The sequence below is a fragment of the Leptodactylus fuscus genome, chromosome 3, assembly GCF_031893055.1.
Source record: "Leptodactylus fuscus isolate aLepFus1 chromosome 3, aLepFus1.hap2, whole genome shotgun sequence".
NCBI classification, from domain to species: Eukaryota; Metazoa; Chordata; class Amphibia; order Anura; family Leptodactylidae; genus Leptodactylus; species Leptodactylus fuscus.
This window is the reverse complement of record NC_134267.1, coordinates 37,930,665-37,954,344: the sequence shown is the minus strand read 5'-3', so window position 1 is coordinate 37,954,344 and position 23,680 is coordinate 37,930,665. Positions and strand designations below refer to the sequence as shown.

The 23,680-nt window shown below is 42.6% G+C and overlaps 1 protein-coding gene across 2 annotated transcripts in view; it reads left to right on the top strand.

The window, feature by feature from the left end:
- Window positions 1-23,680, top strand: part of ABHD12 (abhydrolase domain containing 12, lysophospholipase) — a 68,726-nt gene that overhangs the window by 24,131 nt on the left and 20,915 nt on the right. For both annotated transcript variants that reach the window (XM_075267435.1, XM_075267434.1), the window contains exons 2-3: window positions 16,376-16,500; window positions 20,026-20,131. In XM_075267435.1, coding sequence (XP_075123536.1) covers window positions 16,376-16,500; window positions 20,026-20,131 — 231 coding nt within the window. The remainder of the gene's footprint in view (window positions 1-16,375; window positions 16,501-20,025; window positions 20,132-23,680) is intronic.

Here is a 23,680-nt window from a genome sequence, read left to right as displayed (position 1 = left end):
GGACAGCCATAACATTATCTCATGTCAGTGTATATGGCAGTTCTTGTAATGCAGACAGCAGGCGATAATATATCTGCAGTGTGAATGATCATCTATTATGGCATGGAAATTTTAAGGCCTCGTTCTCATATTGAGGCTTTTTTTTCCTCCATGAAATTTTATAGTACACAGCATAATATCTATCACTGATAGAAATAGCCGGAACGTAACATCTGGTGTATTCTCCTACAGCAAACCTGCATACCTGAATATAAAGGCAAATGCCATAAACAAATAAGAACTAAAAATTGCTTTCACTAGGCCCATAAGGTGGTCACGAGAGGCCATTGTATTGCCCTGGCTACCAGTCTTAAAAAAGGACAAGATAGCCAAGGAGAGGGCCTTGGTTTCCCGGATTCAGTCCCTTTCTGATAGTTTAAATCGTGCCCCTTCTGTCTCCATCCTTCGTCTCCTTGTAGCGGCTAGGGCGGATTTGAGAGATTTGGCAACTCGGGCTACCCAATGTCTTCTCCTGTATAGCCGTCAGCGCTACTATGAGAGGGGCAAGAAAGCTCACACCCTTCTGGCCAAGACCTTGCGTGACCACCAAACTTCCTCTGCCCACATGTTGTTCGAGATCCAAAGGGAATCCTCCATTATCATCCTGACTCTATAGCTTCCTTGATCACGGACTAATACACGAAACTGTATAATATCCCCCCCCCCCTGCTCCAATGCGGACCCGTCACAACAGGCAACTGCATTGCACTCATATCTGGAGGCTTGCTTCCTCCTTAAGCTTTTTCCCTCTGCAGTTACTGTGTTGAATGTTCCTATTAGGACTGATGAGATTAGCTCCACCCTTAACCTCTTCAAGACAGAGCCTAAAAGTAGCTAAATGACCAGGCCTCATTTTTCAAATCTGACATGTGTCACTTTATGTGGTAATAACTTTGAGATGCACTAACTTATCATGGTGATTCTGAGACTGTTTTCTCGTGACACATTGTACATCGTGTCAGTGGTACATTTTGGTCAATATGTTTTGTCTTTTATTATGAAAAAATAGGAAATTTGGTGACAATTTTGAAAAAAATGCAGTTTTCAAACTTTGAAATTGCATGCCTTTCATGTAGAATGTCATACTACCCAAACTACTTCATAAATTTAATTTACCATATCTCTGCTTTATATTGGCATCAAACTTTAATTGCCCTTTCATTTTTTTCAGATGTTATAAGGCTTAAAAGTCAAGCAGTAATTTTCCAAATTTGTAAGAATCTTTCCAACACACATTTTTCAAGGGACCAGTTCAGTTCTGAAGGGGTCTTGAAAGGCCTCTCTAATAGAAACCCCCATAAATCACCCCATTCTAAAAACTACACTCCTGGAAGAATTCAGAACTGCATTTAGGAAGTTTCTTAACCCTTTCAGCATTTCACGGCAATTTAAAACAAAATAGAGGTCAAATTTACAATTTAAATTTTTTTTCACTAATATATTCATTTAACCCTAGAATTTACACATTCACAACGTGTTAAAGGAGAAAACGCATTCTAAATTCTATTAAGCAATTTCCCCCAAGCATGAAACCGTCCCATGTAAGAAAGTTAAATGATGTATGGGCACACTGTAGGGTCCAGAACAGAAGGAGCGCTATTGGGATTTTGGAGGGCAGATTTTGCTGGAATCTGTTTCAGGCACCATGTCGCATTTGCAGAGCCCCTGAAGTGCCAGAACAGTGGAACTCCCCCCAAAAATGACACCATTTTGAAAACTAGACCCCTCAAGGAATGTATCCAGGGGTATAGTGAGCACTTTGACCCTACGGGTGTTTCACAGATTTTTTTTACCATTGAGACATGAAAATTTAAAATTATTTTGTTTCTGATATAATGTCACTTTAGCCCCCAATTTTCCATCTTCAAAAGGGGGTAAAGGAGAAATTGCAACCCACATTTTGCTACACAATTTGTACTGAATGCAACAATACCCCATATGTTCTGGTATACTGATATACGGACACATGGCAGCACTCAGAACGGAAAGAGCGCTAATTGGGTTTTGGAGGCCAGATTTTGCTGGAATCATGATCAAGCACCATGTCCCATTTGCAGTGCCCTCAAGGTGCCCAAATAGTAGAAACCTCCAAATTGTGACCCCATTTTAGAAACTAGACCCCGTGAGTTATTCATTGAGGGGTATAATGAATATTTTGACTCCATAGGTTTTGAAAAAATTTGCGTCAAACAAAAAAAATTCATATTTTTTACACAAAAGTGTCATTTTAAAGGCAGTTTTTTTTCCCCATAATGCATGAAAATGAAGAGAAACACCCCAAAATAGATTACCCCATTTCTCCTGTGTTCAAAAATGTACACTTTGTGGCCTTAATCCTATGTACGGACACACGTTAGGGCCCAAAAAGAAGGGAGCACCAACTGGATTTCAAAGACATAATTTTTGCTTCTAAATGTTTCAGGCCCATTGCGCATTCAAACAAGATTTGAGTTACCAAAACAATTGAAAACCCCCATAAATGACCCCATTTTATAAAGTAGACCCCTTAAGGTATTCATTGAGGGGTACAATGAGCATTTTGACCCTATAGCCGTTTCACAGATTTTACTAACCTTGGGATGTGTAGGTTAAAAATTACTAAAATGTCCCTTTATCTCCAAAGTTTTTATTTTCACAAGGGGTTAAAAGAGAAAAAGCCCCCCGCAGTTTGTTACACAATTTCTCCTGAACACGGCAATACCCCATATGTGGCCATAATCTGCAGTATGGGTACTTGGTGGGGCTCAGAATGGAAAGAGCGCTATTTGGGTTTTGGAGAGCAGGGTTTGCTGGAATAGTTTTCAGGTGCCATGTCGCATTTGTTGAGCCCCTAATGTATCAATACAATAGAAACCCCTCAAAAGTGACCCCATTTTAAAAACTACACCCATCAAAGAATGTATCAAGGCGTATTATCATTTTGAGCCTAAAAATTCTTCCCAAAAATTTACATACAAAATGAAAATTGAAATTTTTAAAGAAATCAGCCATACAATACATTGCACCCACTTTGTGTTGTCAGAGACCTGCACTCCTAAAACTATTAAGGAGCCATCCTGAGGGGAAAAAAATTATATATGTGGGTGTAAACTGCTACTTGGGCACAGAGCAGGGCTCAGAAGGGAAGGAGCACTGCGCTTTTTAGCTTTTGGGGTGCAGATTTAGAGGAACCCTCTGGGCGCCATGTTGTTTTTGTAGAGCCCTGGAGGCAACAGTAAACTGGAATTCCCCAAGAAGTGACCCCATTTTGTAAGGGCATTTTTTGGGTCTCTGCAAATATGATATGGTGTCCAAACACCAACAATCTAAATCTGCACTCCAAATGTACATATCGCTCCTTCACATCTGTGCCCTGCTGTGTACCCAAATGGCGGTTTATGCCCACATGTATGACACTGGTGTACCCCGGATAACGTACGTAATGCCATATGTGGGTAGAATCGGCTGTTTGGGCACAGCCGGACACAGAAGGGAAGGAGCGCTATTTTGGTTTTTGGAGCACAGTTTGGTTTTAGGACACCATGCCACTTTTGCAAAGCCCCTGAATTGCCAATAAAGTGGAATCCGCAGACATGTCACCGCATTTTGGACACTACCCCACTGATGGGATTTATCCCGGGCACAACAGCTTTTAGAGCGTTCATCTCTGATACAAGTCGGGCACAAAATATTAGGCACTGAAATGACGTATTCCTGGAAAAAATTATTTTTACCTTTCACAATCAGCTTCGTATTCATTTATGGATAATAAATTATAGCAACACTTGGGGTTTAAAAATGCTCTCTGTACCCCTGGATAAATCCTTCAGGGGTGTAGTTTCCAAAATAAGGTCTCATATCAGGGGATTCCACTTTACGGGCATTTCAGCTCTGCAAAAGTGTCGTGGAATCCAAAACCGCCCGTGCTCCAAAAACCAAACAACCCTTCTGTGTCCGGCTGTGCCCCTATATCAGTTTATACCCACATATGGCATTGCGTACGGTATCCCGGGTACACCAGTGTCATACATGTGTCATACATGTGGCATAAACTGCAGTTTGGGCACACAGCAGGGCTCAGAAAGGAAGGAGCGCAATGCGGCTTTTGGAGCACAGATTCAGATGTTTGGTATCTGGACATCATGTCATGTTTGTAGAGCCTGTAAGGTACCAGAAAAGTGGATTCCCCAAAGGAGTGACCCCATTTTGAAAACTGTACCCCTCAAAGAATTTATCAGGGGGTGTAGTGAGTATTGGTATCCATCCCGGACGTGACTGCACAGCGGATGGCGAAGAGGGAATATATAAGCTGTGCGGAGAACATTGCAGACACCAAATTCCCTACTATGTCCCAGGAGCTCCTATAATTGGGGGAGTCACTCTGCGGGTCACTTTGGGGGTCACCTCTGGTGTCTTTTCACTCATAAGCTGTAAATCTGGAGTGTCCCCTGATTTACGCTCGCACAGCTTATATATTCCCTTCCTGACGCAGCCAGTTGTGTTCTAATGATTTGGTGATTTGTTTTTTTTTTTTGTCTTCACATTACTAGATGCTATAATTTCTATATTTTCCTGGTGACGCGGCCATATAAGGGCTTGTTGTTTGTGGGATGAGATGCATTTTGTAATTACACCATTTTTGGGTGCCTACAATTTATTGAATACATTTTATTAACTCTTTTTTTGCTGGATTTAAAAAAAAAAATAAAATCAATTCTGGCATTGCGTTTTACCTTTTTAATTTTTCGCCATGCAGCGTACAGTATAAGTAATATGTGACCTTTATTCTGCTGGTCAGTACGGTTACAGCATGCAGTGTACAGTATAAGTAACATGTAGCCTTTATTCTGCGGGTCGGTACGGTTACGGCGATACCTCATTTATATTTTTTTATGCGATACTAATTCTGCAGAACAAAAACACATTTGGGGACAAAATCAGTGATTTTTGCATCGCCATCTTCTGAGAGGCGTAACATTTTTATTTTTCGGTTGACAGTGTTGTTTGAGGGCTTAGTTTTTGCGGGACAACCTGTGCTTTTTATTGGCACTGTTGTGGGGTGATTATGACTTTTTGATCACTTTTTATAGCATTTTTTGTTTTTTAGGTGAGATGGCGAAAAATCACTACTTCCGACGGGTTTTTTCCATTTTTTTTTCCCGACGTTCACCATGTACATTAAATATTATTTCAGTTTTATTGTACAGATTGTTACGGACGCGGCGGTACCAGATATGCATTGTTTTTATTAATTTTTAGGTTTTTTTTATATAATTCATTTTCTATTGAATAAAAATGAATTTTTGGGGCTTTATAACTTTATTAATTTTTTTCAAACACTTTATTATATATTTTTCACTTTTTTTTCCCTTTTTTTTATGTGTCTCTTTTAGGATACTTGATTCTGCAATGAATTCATTGCTGAATCAATCAGGCTGGAGACACAGGCTGCACGTGTCTCCAGTCTGTAACAGGAAGCCAAGCGATGTAGACGCATCGCTTGGCTTTCTTAGTACCTGGCAGGGTCAACCAGGTAACGAGGGGCTCATGCACTCTGGAGTCACTGGTTAGACCCCAGGGTGCATGTTTTACATATCGGCACCCCCCGATCTCCCCGCAGGGGGTGCCGATAACATCGCAGAACCGCTTCAGTGCCGTGATCATGTTTGATCACGGAACTGAAGGGGTTAAACTCCGATCGGACACCAGCTCCAATCGGAGTACATCGGGCACAGTGTTAGCTATAACATATAGCTAACACCTGCTCACGATGCCGCCCGCAGGACCATTTACCTGCGGGCGGCATCTCATGTCAGGGAAAGTTTGTTACTGCAACAAACTTTCCCTGACATGGCTGCTACATGATCGGGACCTTAATCTATTAGGTCCTGATCATGTCTCCGTGGACCCCAGCAGCTATTAGCGCTAGGTCCACGGAGCTCCGGACCCTCGGGGACACCCGATCCCCATTTTAAAAGGGTCAGTTTATAAACGTCGGCGCGGCACAGAGCCCAAGCCGCGCCGACGTTTATATACAGTCAGCCGTCGTGAAGCGGTTAAAGAAGCCCCCAACGGTAAGGCCCCGGGCCCAGACAGCTTTATATATCTTTATAAAACGTTCCAGGCCAATTTGCTTCCCCATTTATGTCGCCTCTTTAATTCCTTTCTAGAAGGTGCCCCTATTCCCCAGTCAATGCTCCACTCTCACATTACTTTAGTTCGTAAACCCCACAAGGATCACCAAGACTGTGAGCCTTGATGCGGAAAAGGAGTTTGACTGCCTTGATTGGTTGTTTATGAAAGCTGGCCTGGGTAGCTTGGGTGTGTCTGGGGCCTTTCTCACCGCTATTGAGGGGCTCTATTCTTGCCCCTCGGCGGTGGTGAAACTCCATAACTCACTCTCTGCTCCGTTTCCCATTCATAATGGGACTCTGCAAGGCTGTCCTTTATCGCCTCTTATTTTTGCCTTATGCTTTGAGCCCTTGGCTGCCCAGATTCGGTTAAATCCTGATATTTCAGGTATTTTGGTTAGAGATAAATCCTTTAAAATTAGTTTGTTTGCCGATGATGTTCTCACATTTCCCCACATTTTTCTCCCCAACCTTCTCCAGGTCCTTAAGATTTATGGAGATTTCTCCGGTTATAAAATTAACCCCCCAAAACTGAAGCCCTCCCCCTTAATATTTCTGCTGCTGATTTACAACTGCTTTGTTCTTTGACTTTCAATGGCAGGAACGCTCTCTCCGATATCTTGGGATCCAGCTTTCCTCTTTTTACTCCACCCTATATTCAGTTAATTACCCTAGCCTATTTAATGAACTGAGAGGCCTCTTGGATAAATGGCGTCCCCTCCATATTTCACTTATAGGTCGTATTAATGCGGCCAAAATGTTCCTCCTACCGAAGCTCCTCTACTATTTTGAAACTCTTCCGGTCGCAGTCCCTCACTCTGAATTGCGCTCCCTTCAAAAATCCATCTTTAAGTTTATTTGGAATGGCAAGTGTCACCGCATACCTCGTTCGGTGATGCTGTCTGGTAGGGAGGAGGGGGGATTGGCGGTACCCCACATATTGCATTATTATTGGGCTGCTCACTTGCGCTGCTTCCATTTTGGACAGCCCTGCAGGCCTATACCAAATAGGTTGAGATAGAGAAACTCTGGTTAGCTCCGATACATCCCACTGCGTTTCTGTGGTCTCGGTCCTCTCCCCTTTTGAGTCCTATACGCTTCACTAGGACCATTTGGATTACCTGCTCTAAAATCTTTCCCCTGGCCTCCCAGTGCTCGTCCTTGATTTCCTTTTTGTACAACACCCTCTCCTGCCGGATGAACTTACGTCAGCTTTGGTGCAACCATGGAGTAGGCTAGGCCTTTTCCGTGTCGCTGACTTAATAGACCCGCTGACGTTGGTGCTTAGGCCCTTTGAGTATTTGGTTTCAGAACTACATCTACCCGCCACTGAATGGTTGCATTACCAGCAGATTGTCCATTTTGTTTTTACCCAGTTCGGCTCTCTGATGGTGTCCCCACCGACTGTCTTTGAAAAACTATGTTGTGCGGGCACCTCTACTGCAGGCCTTATCTCTGGTATTTATGGTATCCTCTCCTCCTCCGGACGGCAGGGCCCCGTATCGCATAAATATATGGAGAGGTGGTCTGGGGCCTTGAACAGGCAGATTTTCCCGAACCAATGGCAAATTATCTGGTCCCGTGCAGCTAAATCCTCCACCTGTGTTACGTTCCGGGAGACCCAGTACAAGCTACTTATGCACTGGTACCATACCCCAGCCTTGCTCCACTCCCTTAACCCTAACATGTCTTCCCTGTGTTGGCTTTGCCGGGCAGGAGTGGGTACTCTGTATCATATTTTTTGGTACTGTCCAGGGATCCGTCCTTTCTGGCTGGAGGTCAAGTCCCTTACGGACGCTCTATTTATCCAAGGTGTCTCTTTAGACCCCCTCATCTATCTCCTCAATCTCCCCCCTGCTCATCTGGGTAAACAGACCTCTAAATTGTTTCTATATCTCCGTACCGCAGCCAAAGCTCTCATCGCCCTCCGATGGAAGAGTGCCTCTCCTCCCTCTGGCTCTGATCTTATAGCCCGAGTTAAGGATGTCCGTGGTATGGAGAACTTGACGGCCACATTTAACCATACTGATGAGGCGTTCCAGGCTATATGGTCATCTTGGGACCCATACTGTATTTTGAATGGTTTCTGACTCCTTCCCCTTCCCTTCCCCCCCCCACCCCCTCATTTCCACGCTCAGGTTTTTGTGATGTGTATGCATTCCCAGTCTTTTTGATGGTATATGCATTGCTTCACGTTCTTGTTTTTTATGTTTTCAACTCTTTTGTTACAATGTATTTTATAAAAATACTTTCAATAAAAATTACAGTTCAAAAAAAATAAATAAATTGCCTTGACTGTATTGCAAAAGGTCTGATCCTGTAGGGAAGAGCAATAGGAACATAAACTTTTACATCCACTTATGTTGTATAAATAGGGATACCTTCACACATGGCGGAGACGTTGCAGAACAGTTGAAAGTTCCCAGCTTGTGGTTGGGTTCTGACACTTCTCCTCCACAAGCTGTGGAAATATTTTTTGGACAAATTGAACTGTGGTATAGAGTTTAAGGCCCCATTCACACTGGGGCACAGGATGGCGTATTTTGGTCCTGATTTTGATGCAGGAAGCCGCGTCAGGATAGGACCAAAATGCAACTGTCACAGCTTCCGACAGTCGCGGCTTCCCGCTCTGGATTAGGCCCAAATGAATGGGTCTAGCATGGAGGGTGTTGTCGCGAGGCGGACGTCGCCTGAAGAAAGGGCAGCTCACTTCTTTTTTCCGTGAGCAGCAACATACCGCTTACAGAAAAAAGTAAGCTAGCGGTCTGCACAGACCTCTATTGTGAGGGGGCAGATTCTGACGTGGATTCAGCGCCAAAATCCGCCCCCTCTTGCCTCGTGTGAACGAGCCCTTACATCTATTGTGGAAAGAGCCTTAGCTTGCAGGTTTTAACCACTGTCTATAGCGGCAAAGAGGAAATCCTCAGGCTGTGTTTACACTGTGATTTATTCATTTTCTATTTTTGTCACTTAAGATCTGCATGTAAGGCCCCTCGCAGACAACCGTGTGCAGGGTCACCAGTCTGGGTCACGAAACTCAGGACTGGTCCTAGTCCTGTCCAGTTTCGTGGTGGCACTTATGATGCCCCCATTCATTGAGTACATGTAAGCATGGATGGCACTTTGAGTTCAGGCAGAACCAACTGAGCGTGCTTCATCGGCTATTTTTGTTTAGTTTCTTTTTTCCTCACCTAGCTGGAAAAAAAAATAGCTCTGAACAAAGAAACTCATTGAGTTGCATTGAGTGTAATGGGAGAATTTTCTGCCATTTTTGAAGCTGTTCCAGAAGTAGCAGTGTGAACAGCGTCCCCGGCAGCAGTAGTTCTAAGATTTGGTTATTATTGTAGTAAATTACAGTCTTGTTACAAAATTGCTGACTGGTATTTTTCCCATAGTTCGGCTGTCAGTAGGTTGTAAGAACTGCCATCCACCTTGTTATAAATGCTTATGTTTCTTTTCTAGGCCATTGCTCATTAGAGCCACTAACAAGATGGAGTTATGTCTACCCGAATTTACCTGACTTTATATACAGGCTCGATGTAGTGTAGAACATGTTTTAATGGATATGTTCATATTTTATATATATAAAAATGTCAAGTAACTTTTTGATTCGCTGGCCCCTACTCTGTAGTCTAATGTCATTGACAGTGCAACTTTTGTTTTTCTGATAATATTTGTGAGATTAATTAATATTGTAATATACAGTCCAGTCACATTAATGTGACCACCTGTCATAATCCAGAATAACCGCCTTGGGCAGAGCGGACCGCTGCGAGACGTGCAGGAAGAGCGGGGATGTTGTGATGATGTCACTGGGATGTTGAGCCGTGCCGACTCCAGTACCGTGGCCAGCTGTGCTAGGTTACGAGGTTGAGCATCCATGGCACGAACAACCTGATTGAGGTGGTCCCACAGATTCTCCATTGGGTTCAAGTCCGGGGAATTTGCTGGCCAAGGGAGTACGGTAAACTCATCCTGGTGCTCCTCGAACCACGCACGTACACTGCAAGCTTTATGACACGTCGCATTGTCCTGCTGGTAGATGCTGTCAACCTGAGGAAAAACAATTCACATGTAGGGGTGAACATGGTCTGCAAGGATAGATGCATACTTGTGTTGATCCATTGTGCCTTCCACAATGATGAGTGCACTCAGATGGCTGATGACTCGATCCTTCTACGATCGGTTATTTAACATTGATGTCAAAAGTAGGCGGTGGTCACATTAGTAAGACTGGACTGTGTAGTTTATCAAAATGGTTGTCTAGGATCAAAAGAATATTGATACTGATCCACAGGGCAGGTCCTCAGATTGGGAAGATCCGATGACTGGGCGGCTGAAGTTGCATATAAAGTATACAGCTGGAAGCAGCCTTGCTCCTATGCAAGCAAATGGGACTGGGCATAGAGCTCCATACACTGAAGTGGTGGCACTGGGAACTGCAGCCCAACTCCCATTCACTTGAATAGAAGAATAATAGTATCTGGTGGCCTGATCATTATAAAAGGTAGAAAAGTGAGATTCTCCTCTTTCCTAAGATACCAAATTACTGCTCTATCTGTAATATTTCCAGAGATCTCCTCCGTTAAACACCATTGGGATTGGGCTATTTATAGGCAACCGCTCTCAATCCAGTCTGTTTGTTTAACCGAAGATCAAAAAAATGTCAGCACTCCACGGGATCCAAAAACAAAGCAAGTATCTCTATCCCAAGTGGCGACATTTTGGTCCCATCTGGAACCATTTTAAAGTGTGTATTTATCTCATAATATCTCTGGAAATAATACAGATAGAATAGTGACCTTGGTGTCCTATAAAAGATGACAATCATCATATGACACCAAGAGCACTGTTCTATGTTTTATGATGGCCAAACTATAATTGTTTAAGGTTGAGGCCTCACATTGCGGAACCGCAGCTTTTTTTTGTTGCAGGTGTTCCTGAAGTTTTTTGAGGCAAAGCCAGGAGTGAATTGAGCAGAAGGGAGAAATATAAGAACGTCCTATATATTTCCCATTCATTTTGTAGCCATTCTTGGCTTTGTCTCAAAAAACAAAACAAAAAAAACCAAAACATTGCAGATAGTCTGGTCATGTGCATTACCGCTCAGTAACTCCATGGGGATCATAGTAATAGCAGTTAACCCCATCATGTCCCACACATTAACCCCCTTTGTGTTACTGATATGTGGGACACATAGAGGTAATAATTAGTTATCTTCATGATTAAGATCCTTTATTAGTACCCCCATGTGTCTCACATATTATTAACCCTTATATGGGCTACTAATATGTGAGCAACAAATTGAAGTAGTCTCAGCACGCCGGATGATACGTTTTCTTAAAAAAATTTTTCCAAATTTTATTGTGGAGACATGCTCCAAGTTAAAAATATATATATATTGTTCTTGGAAAAGCAGTCGATGGATATGTCCTTGTGCAGACGGGACAGAAGGACGAATAAGCCTACGCGTTTCGGGGATATGACCCCTTAGTCAAGGACATATCCATCGACTGCTTTTCCAAGAACAATATATATATATTTTTAACTTGGAGCATGTCTCCACAATAAAATTTGGAAATTTTTTTAAGAAAACTTATCATCCGGCGTGCTGAGACTACTTCAATTTGTTGCTTCTATTGTGTCTGTGCCGGACATGACGTCCCGGGCATCCGGATGACTACAAGCACCTACTACTCCTGCATTAACAGTAAGAGACATTTATCATTTTTGTAATACGGGCTGAGACAAATTTTTCTTCTTTACTAATATGTGAGAATCAGGTCTCTGTGTTCCGTGGACCCTGACTCAAGTATAAGCCGAGGGGGCTTTTTCAGCATAAAAATTGCTGAAAAAGTTGGCTTATACTTGAGTATATACGGTAATATACATATGTACACACCTATCATCTCCTATGCTTACTGCATGTTTCTGTTGCTGCGGTCAGTATCCCTTGTAGTGAGAGGCGTTGATATGAATCACGTACATGACTATCCTTTGTCCCTGGGGGGGGGTGACACTTGTGGCTACTATCACACAGTATAAATGTCTCACTAGTTTCTTGCTCCTGGCTTAGAATACATGTCAGCAGGTCCCTATATGAGGATAACGCTTACAAATCCATAGGACCCGCAGTAATGCCCCGAGTACAGCGACAGAGTACACTTTACAATGTTTGGCATCAGATCGTGTTTAGTCAGCAGCAATCTAATCCAAGTAGAGAAAAAAATAAGGTCATTGCAGCGATACCATGTAATCTTAGTGGCAGTAATTGTTTTACTATATACAGGGATGTGGTCCAGATGTCGCTGATCTGATGTGTGATACGGTAGTGATACCAGTATACTGTGAGGTGAGGACCATAGAAAAGGCAGCGAGAGCTCCTCTTCTTATTGGCCATCAACGTCTTTTATTTCTTTATACACCTGTATTTGCTTCATCATCAGGGTCTCGGCAATCCGACTCGCAGTGGTCTTTGCTACCACTGAACTTGCGCCGTACCAATACCCTCTGTGACTGTGAGCAGGCCACAGCTTACTGGTGGTTCCAACCTGTGTATGTCATGATGACGTACTGCGCAAAGATCAGAAATAACCGAACATTACTGAACGGATGTAACGTACGTGCATAAATCAGTAACCAAAATGTATATTCTTGGTTTAAAGCCATGGTTACTCAGATATCACATATGCAGGTATATATTCCTTTGTGGAAACGACAAATAGCTAGGTTAGCACGGTACAGAATGAACCATAACATTCATGTGTACCCTGCTAACCTAGCTAAGTTTAGTTTCCATAAAGGAGAATATATATTTGTGATATGAGTAACCGTAACCTTCACTGTATTCTCTGTAGGTGCAGGTATAGTCAGATTTCCTTGCCTTCACCCCTTTGTGTAGTGCTCCTCCACTTGCACCCAAGCATATGTGCCACTTCCAGTATACATGGTATATAATGAGTTTGGTAATATACAGAAGCCACCATTTCTTAATATATAGTGTAAATATATCTGAGCACCTTATTGTCAACCGAGTGACGGTACATTATAATCAAGTTGTCCCCTCCATATATCTCCGACCTAATTCCCCGCTACCTGCCCACACGTAACCTCAGATCCTCCAATGACCTCCAACTCCGCTCTGCTCTCATCCGCTTCTCACACAACCGTCTCCAAGATTTCTCCCGTGCATCCCCCATACTCAGACACATAAGACTAACCCCCACAATCACAGGCTTCAAGAAGGCCCAGAAGACTCACCTATTCAGGAAGGCCTACAATCTCCAATAACACTACTGTCACCACATCACCATCTGTACAGTCTCCCCCCCACCTTCTGTCTCTATTCCTCTTCCCTCATAGACTGTAAGCCCTCGCGGGCAGGGCCCTCTACCCCACTGTGCCAGTCGGTCATTGTTGGCTAACATTTTCTTTTCCTTTTCTTTTCTTCCTATCTTCATTACCTGGATTTGGAATGACATAAAATCTCCAAGTAATAAGTTGTTTTAGATGGGCAGTCCTATAGGGATTAGAGACGACATAGCACGTTTCCTGCACCACTAATTTCCGTAGTATTACGAGCTGATCTGCCTTCCTGGTTTGTCTTCATGGCTAATCTGCAGTGAGTTCTCATTATGGTGATCGATATCCGCTCCTTGTTCTTCTCTCTTCAGCTCACGTCTAATCTAGACTTGGAAAGCAGAGACGTTTGCTTGACTATTGATGCCTAATTTAGCACACAAGGATGAGACAGTAAAATCATCTCACCCTATAGTTTAATACAGCTATAAAAGGCAGAGGGATTTGTATTTATGATAACAAATTGTGCAAGCTAATAAATATGGAAAAGTAATAGAATTGCTTCAGGAAGAGGCCACACGTCACATTGATTGTTGCCAAAGTCAGGATTGACCTCAAAAGGCATGGGGAATATAAAGGGTGTATTTCTAATATCTGATTGGTGGGATCCAACAACCCCACCAATCAGCTTTAGGGCACTGAGCTGCTGTGGACACTACAGAATGGCCGTGTTGCCAGTTTCATTCTCTGTGTTGGTTCTGATGACTGATCATTGGGGGTGCCAAGTGTTGGCCCCCCCAACAGTCTGATATTTATGGCTTATCCTATGGGTACGGCATCAATATCTGTTTGCCAGAAGCCTCTTTTATCGTGGAAATATTTGGACGTTGTTTGAGGATGAATTGGTTATTTTGCCCATGACCGCATTGAATAAACCAGAGTAAGGCTAAAGCCCCACGTTGCAGAAAAGGATCTTTTTTTTGTGACAGATTTTGCTGCGGTTTTATGAGCCAAAGCCAGGAGTAGATTGAGCAGAAGGTAGAAGTATAAGAGCTTCCTACATGCTTCCCATTCCTATGGTAGCCATTCTTGGCTTTGGCTAAAAAAAAAAAACGCAACAAAATCTGCAACAGAAAAAAAAGCTGCATTTCCACAACGTGGAGCCTTTCTTGCAGGTAGGAGGCCGCCACATACATGGAGATTGTCAGGTTTCACCAACTATGGTATTCTCTAATGGGTATTGCCAGCTTTAGGCTTTGTGCGTCTGTATTATTTGCTTTCTGCTCCTCCATTATCTACTAATGGTGTTCAGAGAGTCTGAGAATATTGTACTTACATGTATGCGAGGGAAGGATACGCTCAGCGCCTATTATAGGATTTCTCTTTTCTTCTTAATGATTTGGCCTATTTTCTAGCAGAAGATTAAATGCCACAGTCGCTTGTACGTTGGATCGGATCTCGCTCTGTCCTGTAAATGTTCTCTTTACTGCTCTTATAAAGCAATAAAAACCTATTTAACTATAGTATCTATAAAGTAGCAGTCACTATTCCAGGTGTGTGCACTGTCATCATATGGGCTGCTTATGGGGAAAATCTTCAATGCATTATTTATGTACGTAGTAGTGGAAACGTAGACTCATTTCCGTCCTGTTGTATTTCTCCTCGTTTCATGCACTCAGATGCAAACGTATTGTGCTATAGAAGTATGTTGCTGGTCTTTTCATGGTTTGTTATTACAACTTGTTGGGTGATATTAATATCTTGCTTCTCACTGTATACGGTATACAGGTTTTTGTATGTAAAGCAGGGAAAATAAGGGTTGGAAGAAGGTTATTTCCAATAGTTCTATCTTGGGCATTATAAAACCTAGAAATGTGATTCTGGTGTCCTATGAAAGCGTAGACTCTCCTCTTTCATATGGCATTCAGGTTTGGGATTCAGTAATTTATATACAGCTACTACTGATCCCATTCCTAATGCGAAGTTTACACTAGTATTGTGTAGTCCACCGTTCAGGACCCCATTGACTAAAATGATAACTGAAACCGGTGGAAAGAGATGTCCTCCATGCAGGCGGTTTTCGGCACAGGTATGAATCCAACCTGACTGTGTTTTCAACCAGTGATATCTCTGGAAATAATAAAGAAAGAGCTGCAGAATTGTCGTAAGAAACAAGAATCTCCTCTTTCATACTACACCAGAAGCAAGTTTCTATGTTTTCTAACTGTATGAAGTGACCCCCACCCCACCTTATTTTCTCTTCATTCTACACACAAGCCCGTACCCCATAAGGGTAAGTTCACACGGCAATTTTTGGTCCGGAACCTGAGGCGGAGGTCACCTCAGGTTCCGGACCAAAAACCGTGTAGCCACGACTGAAAGCCAGTGCTCTGCACCACCATCCAGCCGCACACTCCGGCTGGATGGGGCCTAGTCCGGAGGACGGAGTGTCTTCAGGCCGAATCGCGAGGTGGCTCCGCCTGAAGAATGAGCACGTCGCTTCTTTTTTCCGGGAGCCGGAAGAAACGGCTCCCGAGAAAAACTCCTGAGCGGCTCCCATTGATTTCAATGGGGTCCGTCTTTTTGATCAGAATTTTGAGGCGGATACGGCCTCAAAATCCTTACCAAAAAAACTACTCGTGAGCTTACCCCAAGAAGCAGGTACGCTTCTCAATTGAGAAACAAAAGAACGATGAAAAAAAAATAACAGGATTTCACAGAAATGAGCCAAAATTTGTTAATATAGTAAATTATAAAATGTATCAATGACACAAATACTGCCAGAGAATCAGAAGTAGTGTGAGAGTTTGGTTAGGCTTTAACCTGATAACCTTTAGTTCTGTCCTTGTGACATTTGTGACTGGTTGTAACTAGATATATATAATTATCTTTTTTTTTTTTTTTTTTTTTTTGTCTTTTCTTTCTAGGCGTTATGGCTTGTGGTCCAGGTTACGAATGTTTATGTTTGCACTAGTCGGTCTCTATATAACTATTCCATTCCTTGTGAAGATATGTCCGGCCATACAAGCTCAGCTGGTCTTTTTAAATTTAGGTAAGTTTCTGGCTGTCAGTATCACTGTTTGAGGTGGTGGAGAGGTACAAAGGGTTTATTTACATTCCTGTGTCTGTGTACACTGATCTAAGGAACGTTTTATGTTAGGATCTATTGTGTATTGTACGGAAATTACACAATAGATCCGGGCATAACCCATCAATATTAAATCAATGGGGGTTTGACTCTTGACACCTCCGTCATTTAGTCGCTGAAGGTGCCAGGTCTCTTTATAGACACGGCTTTGTACGCTAGAATGGGAATAAGCAGTAAAACCAGACACAGCCAACACTAGAGGTACAAGGCTGCTCCTAGTAAACAATGCAGGGGTGCAACATGTGCAACTGATCGAGGTTGTCTAACCTGAGAAGAACAAATTTGCACACAGAGGGTTCCACATATAGTAGGGATGCTTATTAGGCGTTCACACGGAGTTTTTTGGTCAGGAATCCGCCTCCAAAATCCTCCTCCAAAAAACACCTCATTATACAGTCCTATGTAACCTGCTTCTTTTTTTTTTCACGATCGTGGAAAATCCACTAGCGGAAAAAAGAAGCGACATGTCCATTCTTCAGGCGTTTTCCGCTTGAAAAAAATCAATGCAAGTCAATGGGAAACTGCTAGCGTTTTTTTGAGGCGTTTTTATGGGAAAAAAAAACAAAACGTCAGGCGGATTTTCTGCCTCCCATTGACTTGCATTGCTTTTTTCAGGCAGAAAACACTTCAAAAAATGCCTCAGGAATTTTCCTGAGCGTATTTTTCCTGACCAAAAAACTCTGTGTGAACTCAGCCTTAGGTGGGCAGACAGTGCGAAGTTTATGGTGTGGTTAATCCAAGGAAAGAGAAGCAGTCCCTTTTTTTAGGCAGGTGAGTTCACATGTTGGGTTTTACACTTGGAGTTTCAGGTTTGAGGTTAGTATGCAAAGATTAGATAATCCGTTAATAGTCCCACCATGGGGAAATTCAGTGTGTTACAGCAGTGTAGATAATACAATAAAAATACAAATACAAAAGCTCCATGGTAGAGGCAGTAGGTACAGATAAAAGATAAAGGTAAAGAAGATAGTAGGAGCGATATCACAACTTAAGGATCTTCCTGGCTCAAAGGGATCCTATCATTAAAAGTCATTTTTTTTGTCCCTAACATGTAGGAATAGCCTTTAGAAAGGCTATTCTTCTCCTACCTTTAGATGTCTTCTCCAAGCCTCTGTTTAGTATATAATCTGGCTTTCATCGGTATGCAAATGAGTTCTCACTCAGCACTGGGGGCGGGCCTCAGCGCTCAAACAGCACGGGGGCGTCTCCAATGCTGCAAGAGAACTCTCCAGTGCCACCTCCATCTTCTTCAGGAACAGGGTCTTCACGCATCTTCTTCCGGGGGTTGGCTTCAAACTTCTAGGCCTCAGGCAAAGCCCACTTCGCATGCCTGCTGGCCCCAAGAAAATGGCCTCTTACAGTACTGTGCAAGCGGCCTATGTGTTTGAGACAAAAAAATTACTTTTAATGATAGGATCCCTTTAATTCTGACACTTTTTCTGATTCTTTTGAGAAGAGGATATGTTTTAGGCTAGGTTCACATTTGCAAGAAGGCATTATGTTCTCTGGGGTACGATGGCAACCACTGTTTTGGTAGTCCAGCTCTCCTGGTGGACCCGGATGACACAGACCCTTGCACAGATGTAAACCTAGCCTTAGCAGAAAAGAGATGTTGCAATTGTTGGGCAATAAATGACGTAAACTAAATCAAAGGCTACCCTACCTTTTTTTTCTGAAGCGTAAAAATACTCCTCTTATCATTTTTGAGTTGTATTTTTTAGGCAACGAGGAGTGTGACGTTTGCTGTAATACGCATAAATGACATATAGGGTCACAATGGATATGTCCTATTCCCCAATTTTAGGTCAAGTCAAAGTCAGAAAAAAGTTACCAGCTTCAGAATAAAATGATTATTTTTAATTATATTATACAGTTATTAATATTGTATAATTAGATGCGTGGTTTGTTACATATTTTCATAGAAAGTCAAGTGCCACATTTTTAATAAATTGGAGAATCTTTACTGCCATGGCTGTCAGCCATTTATAAAGGAGTTGGAGTCAGTACAGGAGTCAGGTTGTGGAAAAATGGAGGAGTCGGGGGTTTGGCCACTGACTCCACAACCCTGCTGTGGGACATGATGCCCATACTGTGTGTCCAGATAGTCTTGAGTACATTAAGAACCACAGGACTGACTGCCCATTATGCCCAATGTTGCAAATTGCATTTATATGGGACTGAGCTATGACACAAGATGGAAACTGTACGTATATATCCCAGTAGGGCCTTCCATGACATGAACTGCAGTTGTTTAAGCATAATATATGTGTTTGGTTCTTGTAGTCATGTCCTTGGGTCCTGGTCACATCTGTATCATGCATCTATCATCACTGGAACCCACAGCACAGTTCTGTATCTGTCCCATGCAGGATAATGGTGGCGACAGACCTACCTCATCAGCTCATAGCAGGATCTGTCCTGTTCCACCGTGGTGTCGCCCATTTTGACAGGAACAAAAATTTGACATGTTGGGCTGTGGGTTGTTTTGTTTTTTTGTTTTTTTCTCCCATGAAACATGACAGAATCCACATTAGATTCTTGACAGAGTCGTCAATACAGGATGTGAACCTATCTCTGTATGAGCTTTCATTACTAGCAAATTCCAGTTGTTTGCCATGCAGGAACTTTGCCTTGGGTGTGTACTTATAGGTGGAGAACGTCATACACTAAAGAAGCCCTGCAGTCGAAACGCATCCTCTAGCCTTGACTGTAGAGTATATACACACTGCACTTCTGTTGTGTGTATTGTTTTTATTTTTTGCTGCCAATAAAGTTTCCATACTCATTTTTAGATTTCCCTTTTTCTTTGTCTTACTCTTTTATGCTCAGCTCACCATCACGCAGCCAGCTATAGACAGTACCATTTGTGTCTGCTGGCAATACAGTGGTTATACACTTCATTATAACAGTGTGGCGGTAGTTATCTAACCATCAGCAGGAACTATAAAGGGAGTTTCTGTTCACACTCCCTGTTGAAATTGTGTGTGGTACAGTCCATGTAGATTATCTGAGAACCGGGGGCTGGGGTATCTAGACTGGTGTTTTACATGCCGACCTGCATTAGGTGCAACCTATTGGTCTGTGCACCAACGGTTCCATCTCTACCATGCCCCCTTTTGAGGAATGTGGCGTGCGAGACAACAATTTTTGCCTAAAATTCTGACTTGTGCCAAATATAGTAACTTTTTCCTGGCTTGTATTACAGCCTTCTGGCACATAGGGTTAGAAGCGTCAGGCAGGTATGTCCGACCCTTTTTTTTCTACTTGTTGGTCAACATTATAACCGGTTTATCCTAAAGAAAACTATTGCCGGGTTCCACCTATTTTTGAGCCCAAATCTGTGCACATCTGATGGTATACACCCTCCTATACCACCTCTGTTCAGTATAGGCTCATGAGACCTTTTGCTGTTTTTCTCTTGTCTTTCAGTGAGGTTTCCATATTTTATTGATCTGAAGAGGCCTCAGGATCAAGGCTTAAATCACACATGTAATTTCTACTTGCATCCGGAGGAGGACGTCTCGATCGGTGTCTGGTAAGAGCGGCTTCTGTTTCTGATATATGGATTAGATTGTTGGATGCTTTGTATGGGATCGCTTTGATTTTTGTGTACAGCTCAGGAATAACTACATGTCAGTGGATTTACCTCTTATAATGCATTATGACGGCCTGATGCCAAAGAAATAGAGACAGGGTAGCTGAAATTTCCCGCAGCCTGTCTTCTCTTATCAGAACTCTCCGCTGGCTCTGAAAGCAGTTCAGATAAGGCGGGTGTTTTGGGAATTTCCAGCTTAAACAACTCCCTAGTGTATTATTGGTCTGTCAAGATAGAAGTGTTGGTTCTCTTTACAAGGATTCTTGCTTTATCAATCCTCTGATGCTGTCCAGATTCCGTGCTGGTCTCTACTTCCAGTTCCTCTTGACAAGGTAACACCCATTCAGCCAATCACAGGCTTCAAAATAAAAGCTAATTATTATTTGATTATTATATTAGAAAGTTATAAATCCTACTAATATTATAAGTGTGAAAGTTTGTGAGTTTGGATGTTTGTTCCTCAATCACGCTAAAACGCCTGGACGGATTTGCGTGCAATTTTCCACAAACATAGTTTTCCCTTAGGATTGAGTCATAGTCTACTTTTGGTGCCACTAAACAACATGGCTTCCTATCAGGAGACTCACAAAAGCAGGACTCCTAGCCCCAGCTATAGACTCACACACACTGCCTGGCATTTCCTGCCTCAACCTGCCTGCACACTCCTTACTGTCTCCTCAGGAGTAGCCCTCACTCTACTCACTCACATTTACATATAGCTTTCCACTATATAACACATCACATTGTCTGTATCACGATATACACAATACAACACATCACATTGTCTGACACAATACAACACATCACATTGTCTGTATCACGACATACACAATACAACACATCACATTGTCTGACACAATACAACACATCACATTGTCTGACACAATACAACACATCACATTGTCTGTATCACGACATACACAATACAACACATCACATTGTCTGACACAATACAACACATCACATTGTCTGACACAATACAACACATCACATTGTCTGTATCACGACATACACAATACAACACATCACATTGTCTGTATCACGACATACACAATACAACACATCACATTGTCTGTATCACGACATACACAATACAACACATCACATTGTCTGTATCACGACATACACAATACAACACATCACATTGTCTGACACAATACAACACATCACATTGTCTGACACAATACAACACATCACATTGTCTGTATCACGACATACACAATACAACACATCACATTGTCTGACACAATACAACACATCACATTGTCTGACACAATACAACACATCACATTGTCTGTATCACGACATACACAATACAACACATCACATTGTCTGTATCACGACATACACAATACAACACATCACATTGTCTGTATCACGACATACACAATACAACACATCACATTGTCTGACACAATACAACACATCAGATTGTCTGTATCACGACATACACAATACAACACATCACATTGTCTGTATCACGACATACACAATACAACACATCACATTGTCTGTATCACGACATACACAATACAACACATCACATTGTCTGTATCACGACATACACAATACAACACATCACATTGTCTGTATCACGACATACACAATACCACACATCACATTGTCTGTATCACGACATACACAATACCACACATCACATTGTCTGTATCACGACATACACAATACCACACATCACATTGTCTGTATCACGACATACACAATACAACACATCACATCACATTTGCTAGCCCACCAAACTTTTTAAAGCACTTTTACAGTTTCACACGTCTGTGTCCGCCCAATTCTCAAATCACCGCAGACGAAGTCGCGGGTAAAAGCTAGTAGTTATATAATTAATTAGACACCTAATGTGTCAGATTTACTTTCATATTAGTCAGTTCAGCTTTACTGAGGGGCTTTAATCACCATATTGTCTGAAAGCCCACTCCTCAACAGTAACAGTGTGCTTCCTTAGTGTGATCACTGTGTTTCCTTATCCCATGGTCACCTTCTTCAGTAAGTCACATGATCACAGCGTGACCTGTCTTTTCTAGCATGAGTTGCTGTATAAGAAGGAGGTCTCTCTTTGCTGCCTGCAGAGACTACTTGGCGTTACCATGTGACCTCATATTCATTAAAGGGGTATTCCCACTCCCCTGTTCACCACCATGCAGTCTGTCTGCTCTGTTCACTTCCTGGTTTTCTTGGTAAATTGGTGGGCGGGGTTTCACTTGCTGTGCTAGCTCTCTCCATAGCAGTACATGTTTGCAGTCAGTAATGAGGGGTGGTTGTAAATGAATTAGCACAGTATCACTGGAAGATCCACAATATGAAGCTGGATTTGTTAGGTGATGAGAATTCCAAACTTACATGCTACAGAACCACGAGTCAGCTTACAATATACTCAATTTTAGGTCTGTGTTTAATGGACTCCCTTTCTCAGCCCCTATCAGCAAAATTCAGTTAGCCGACTGATAACTGGAAGAGCAGGAGATAAACAGCTCAGAAATACAGTACAAGCTGCTCTGAGCACTCAATATCCCTCCCCTCCTGAGAGCAGGGAGCTACATCACTTGTCCCGGGGCGGAGAGATAAGACAATCCCCAGGTCTGTGGTTATGGAAACACAGTGTAAACAATGAAGTGAATAATCTCAGCGGCCAAACAAAGCAGTTTTGCTTAATCAATGTATTTAGGAAAAGTCTTAAAGGGGTATTCCCACCTCACATACTCATCAGTCTTTACTGCTGTAAAATCTTCTTTCTTCCTGGTTTCTTGCATCATTTGGTGGGCAGGGTTTCACATGCAACCTGCCGTTTAGCCCCGCCCCCAAATTCGTGTGTAGCTCCGCCCACCCATATTGGACTATGACGTACAGGCAGCAGCAACTCCATTCTGTGTTACATACAGAGACTGCCTGTCTCTGCCATAATGAAAACAATTGAATTAGCTAGCCTGATAACTGGGAGAACAGAAGAAATGAAAGCAGCTCCTCTCCTCTAACAGGAAGCTAGGTCACGTGGTGTAGACACAGGAATAGCTAGATACACAGGCTCGCTCCCTGCACTTAGCCCCTCCTCCCTCCCCCCTCAGAGCAGCAGATACATCACTTGACTCATGAGCAGCTAAGTCAGGGCTGTGGCCACAAAGAATTGAATAAAGTAAGATAGTGGACAAACAAAGCAGTTTTGCTGAAGCAATGTATTTAGGAAAAGTCTTACATCCACATTAACAAGCAGTATAGGTAGGATCCTTGTGATGGGACAACCCCTTTAAATCCCCATAAGCTAGCTGTATAGATAGGATCCTTGAGATGGGACAACCCCTTTAAAGTCCTGCTGCCCTGACTCTTCTATGTAAATGTCTCCCTGCTCCTCCTCTGCCTGCTTCTTTCCCATACTTCCCATAGTTCTCCCTTCTCTCAGGTCAGGTCTCCATGCCTCCCATAACTTCCCTAATGTTATCAGCTGCAGTTTTCAGGTCTCGCAGT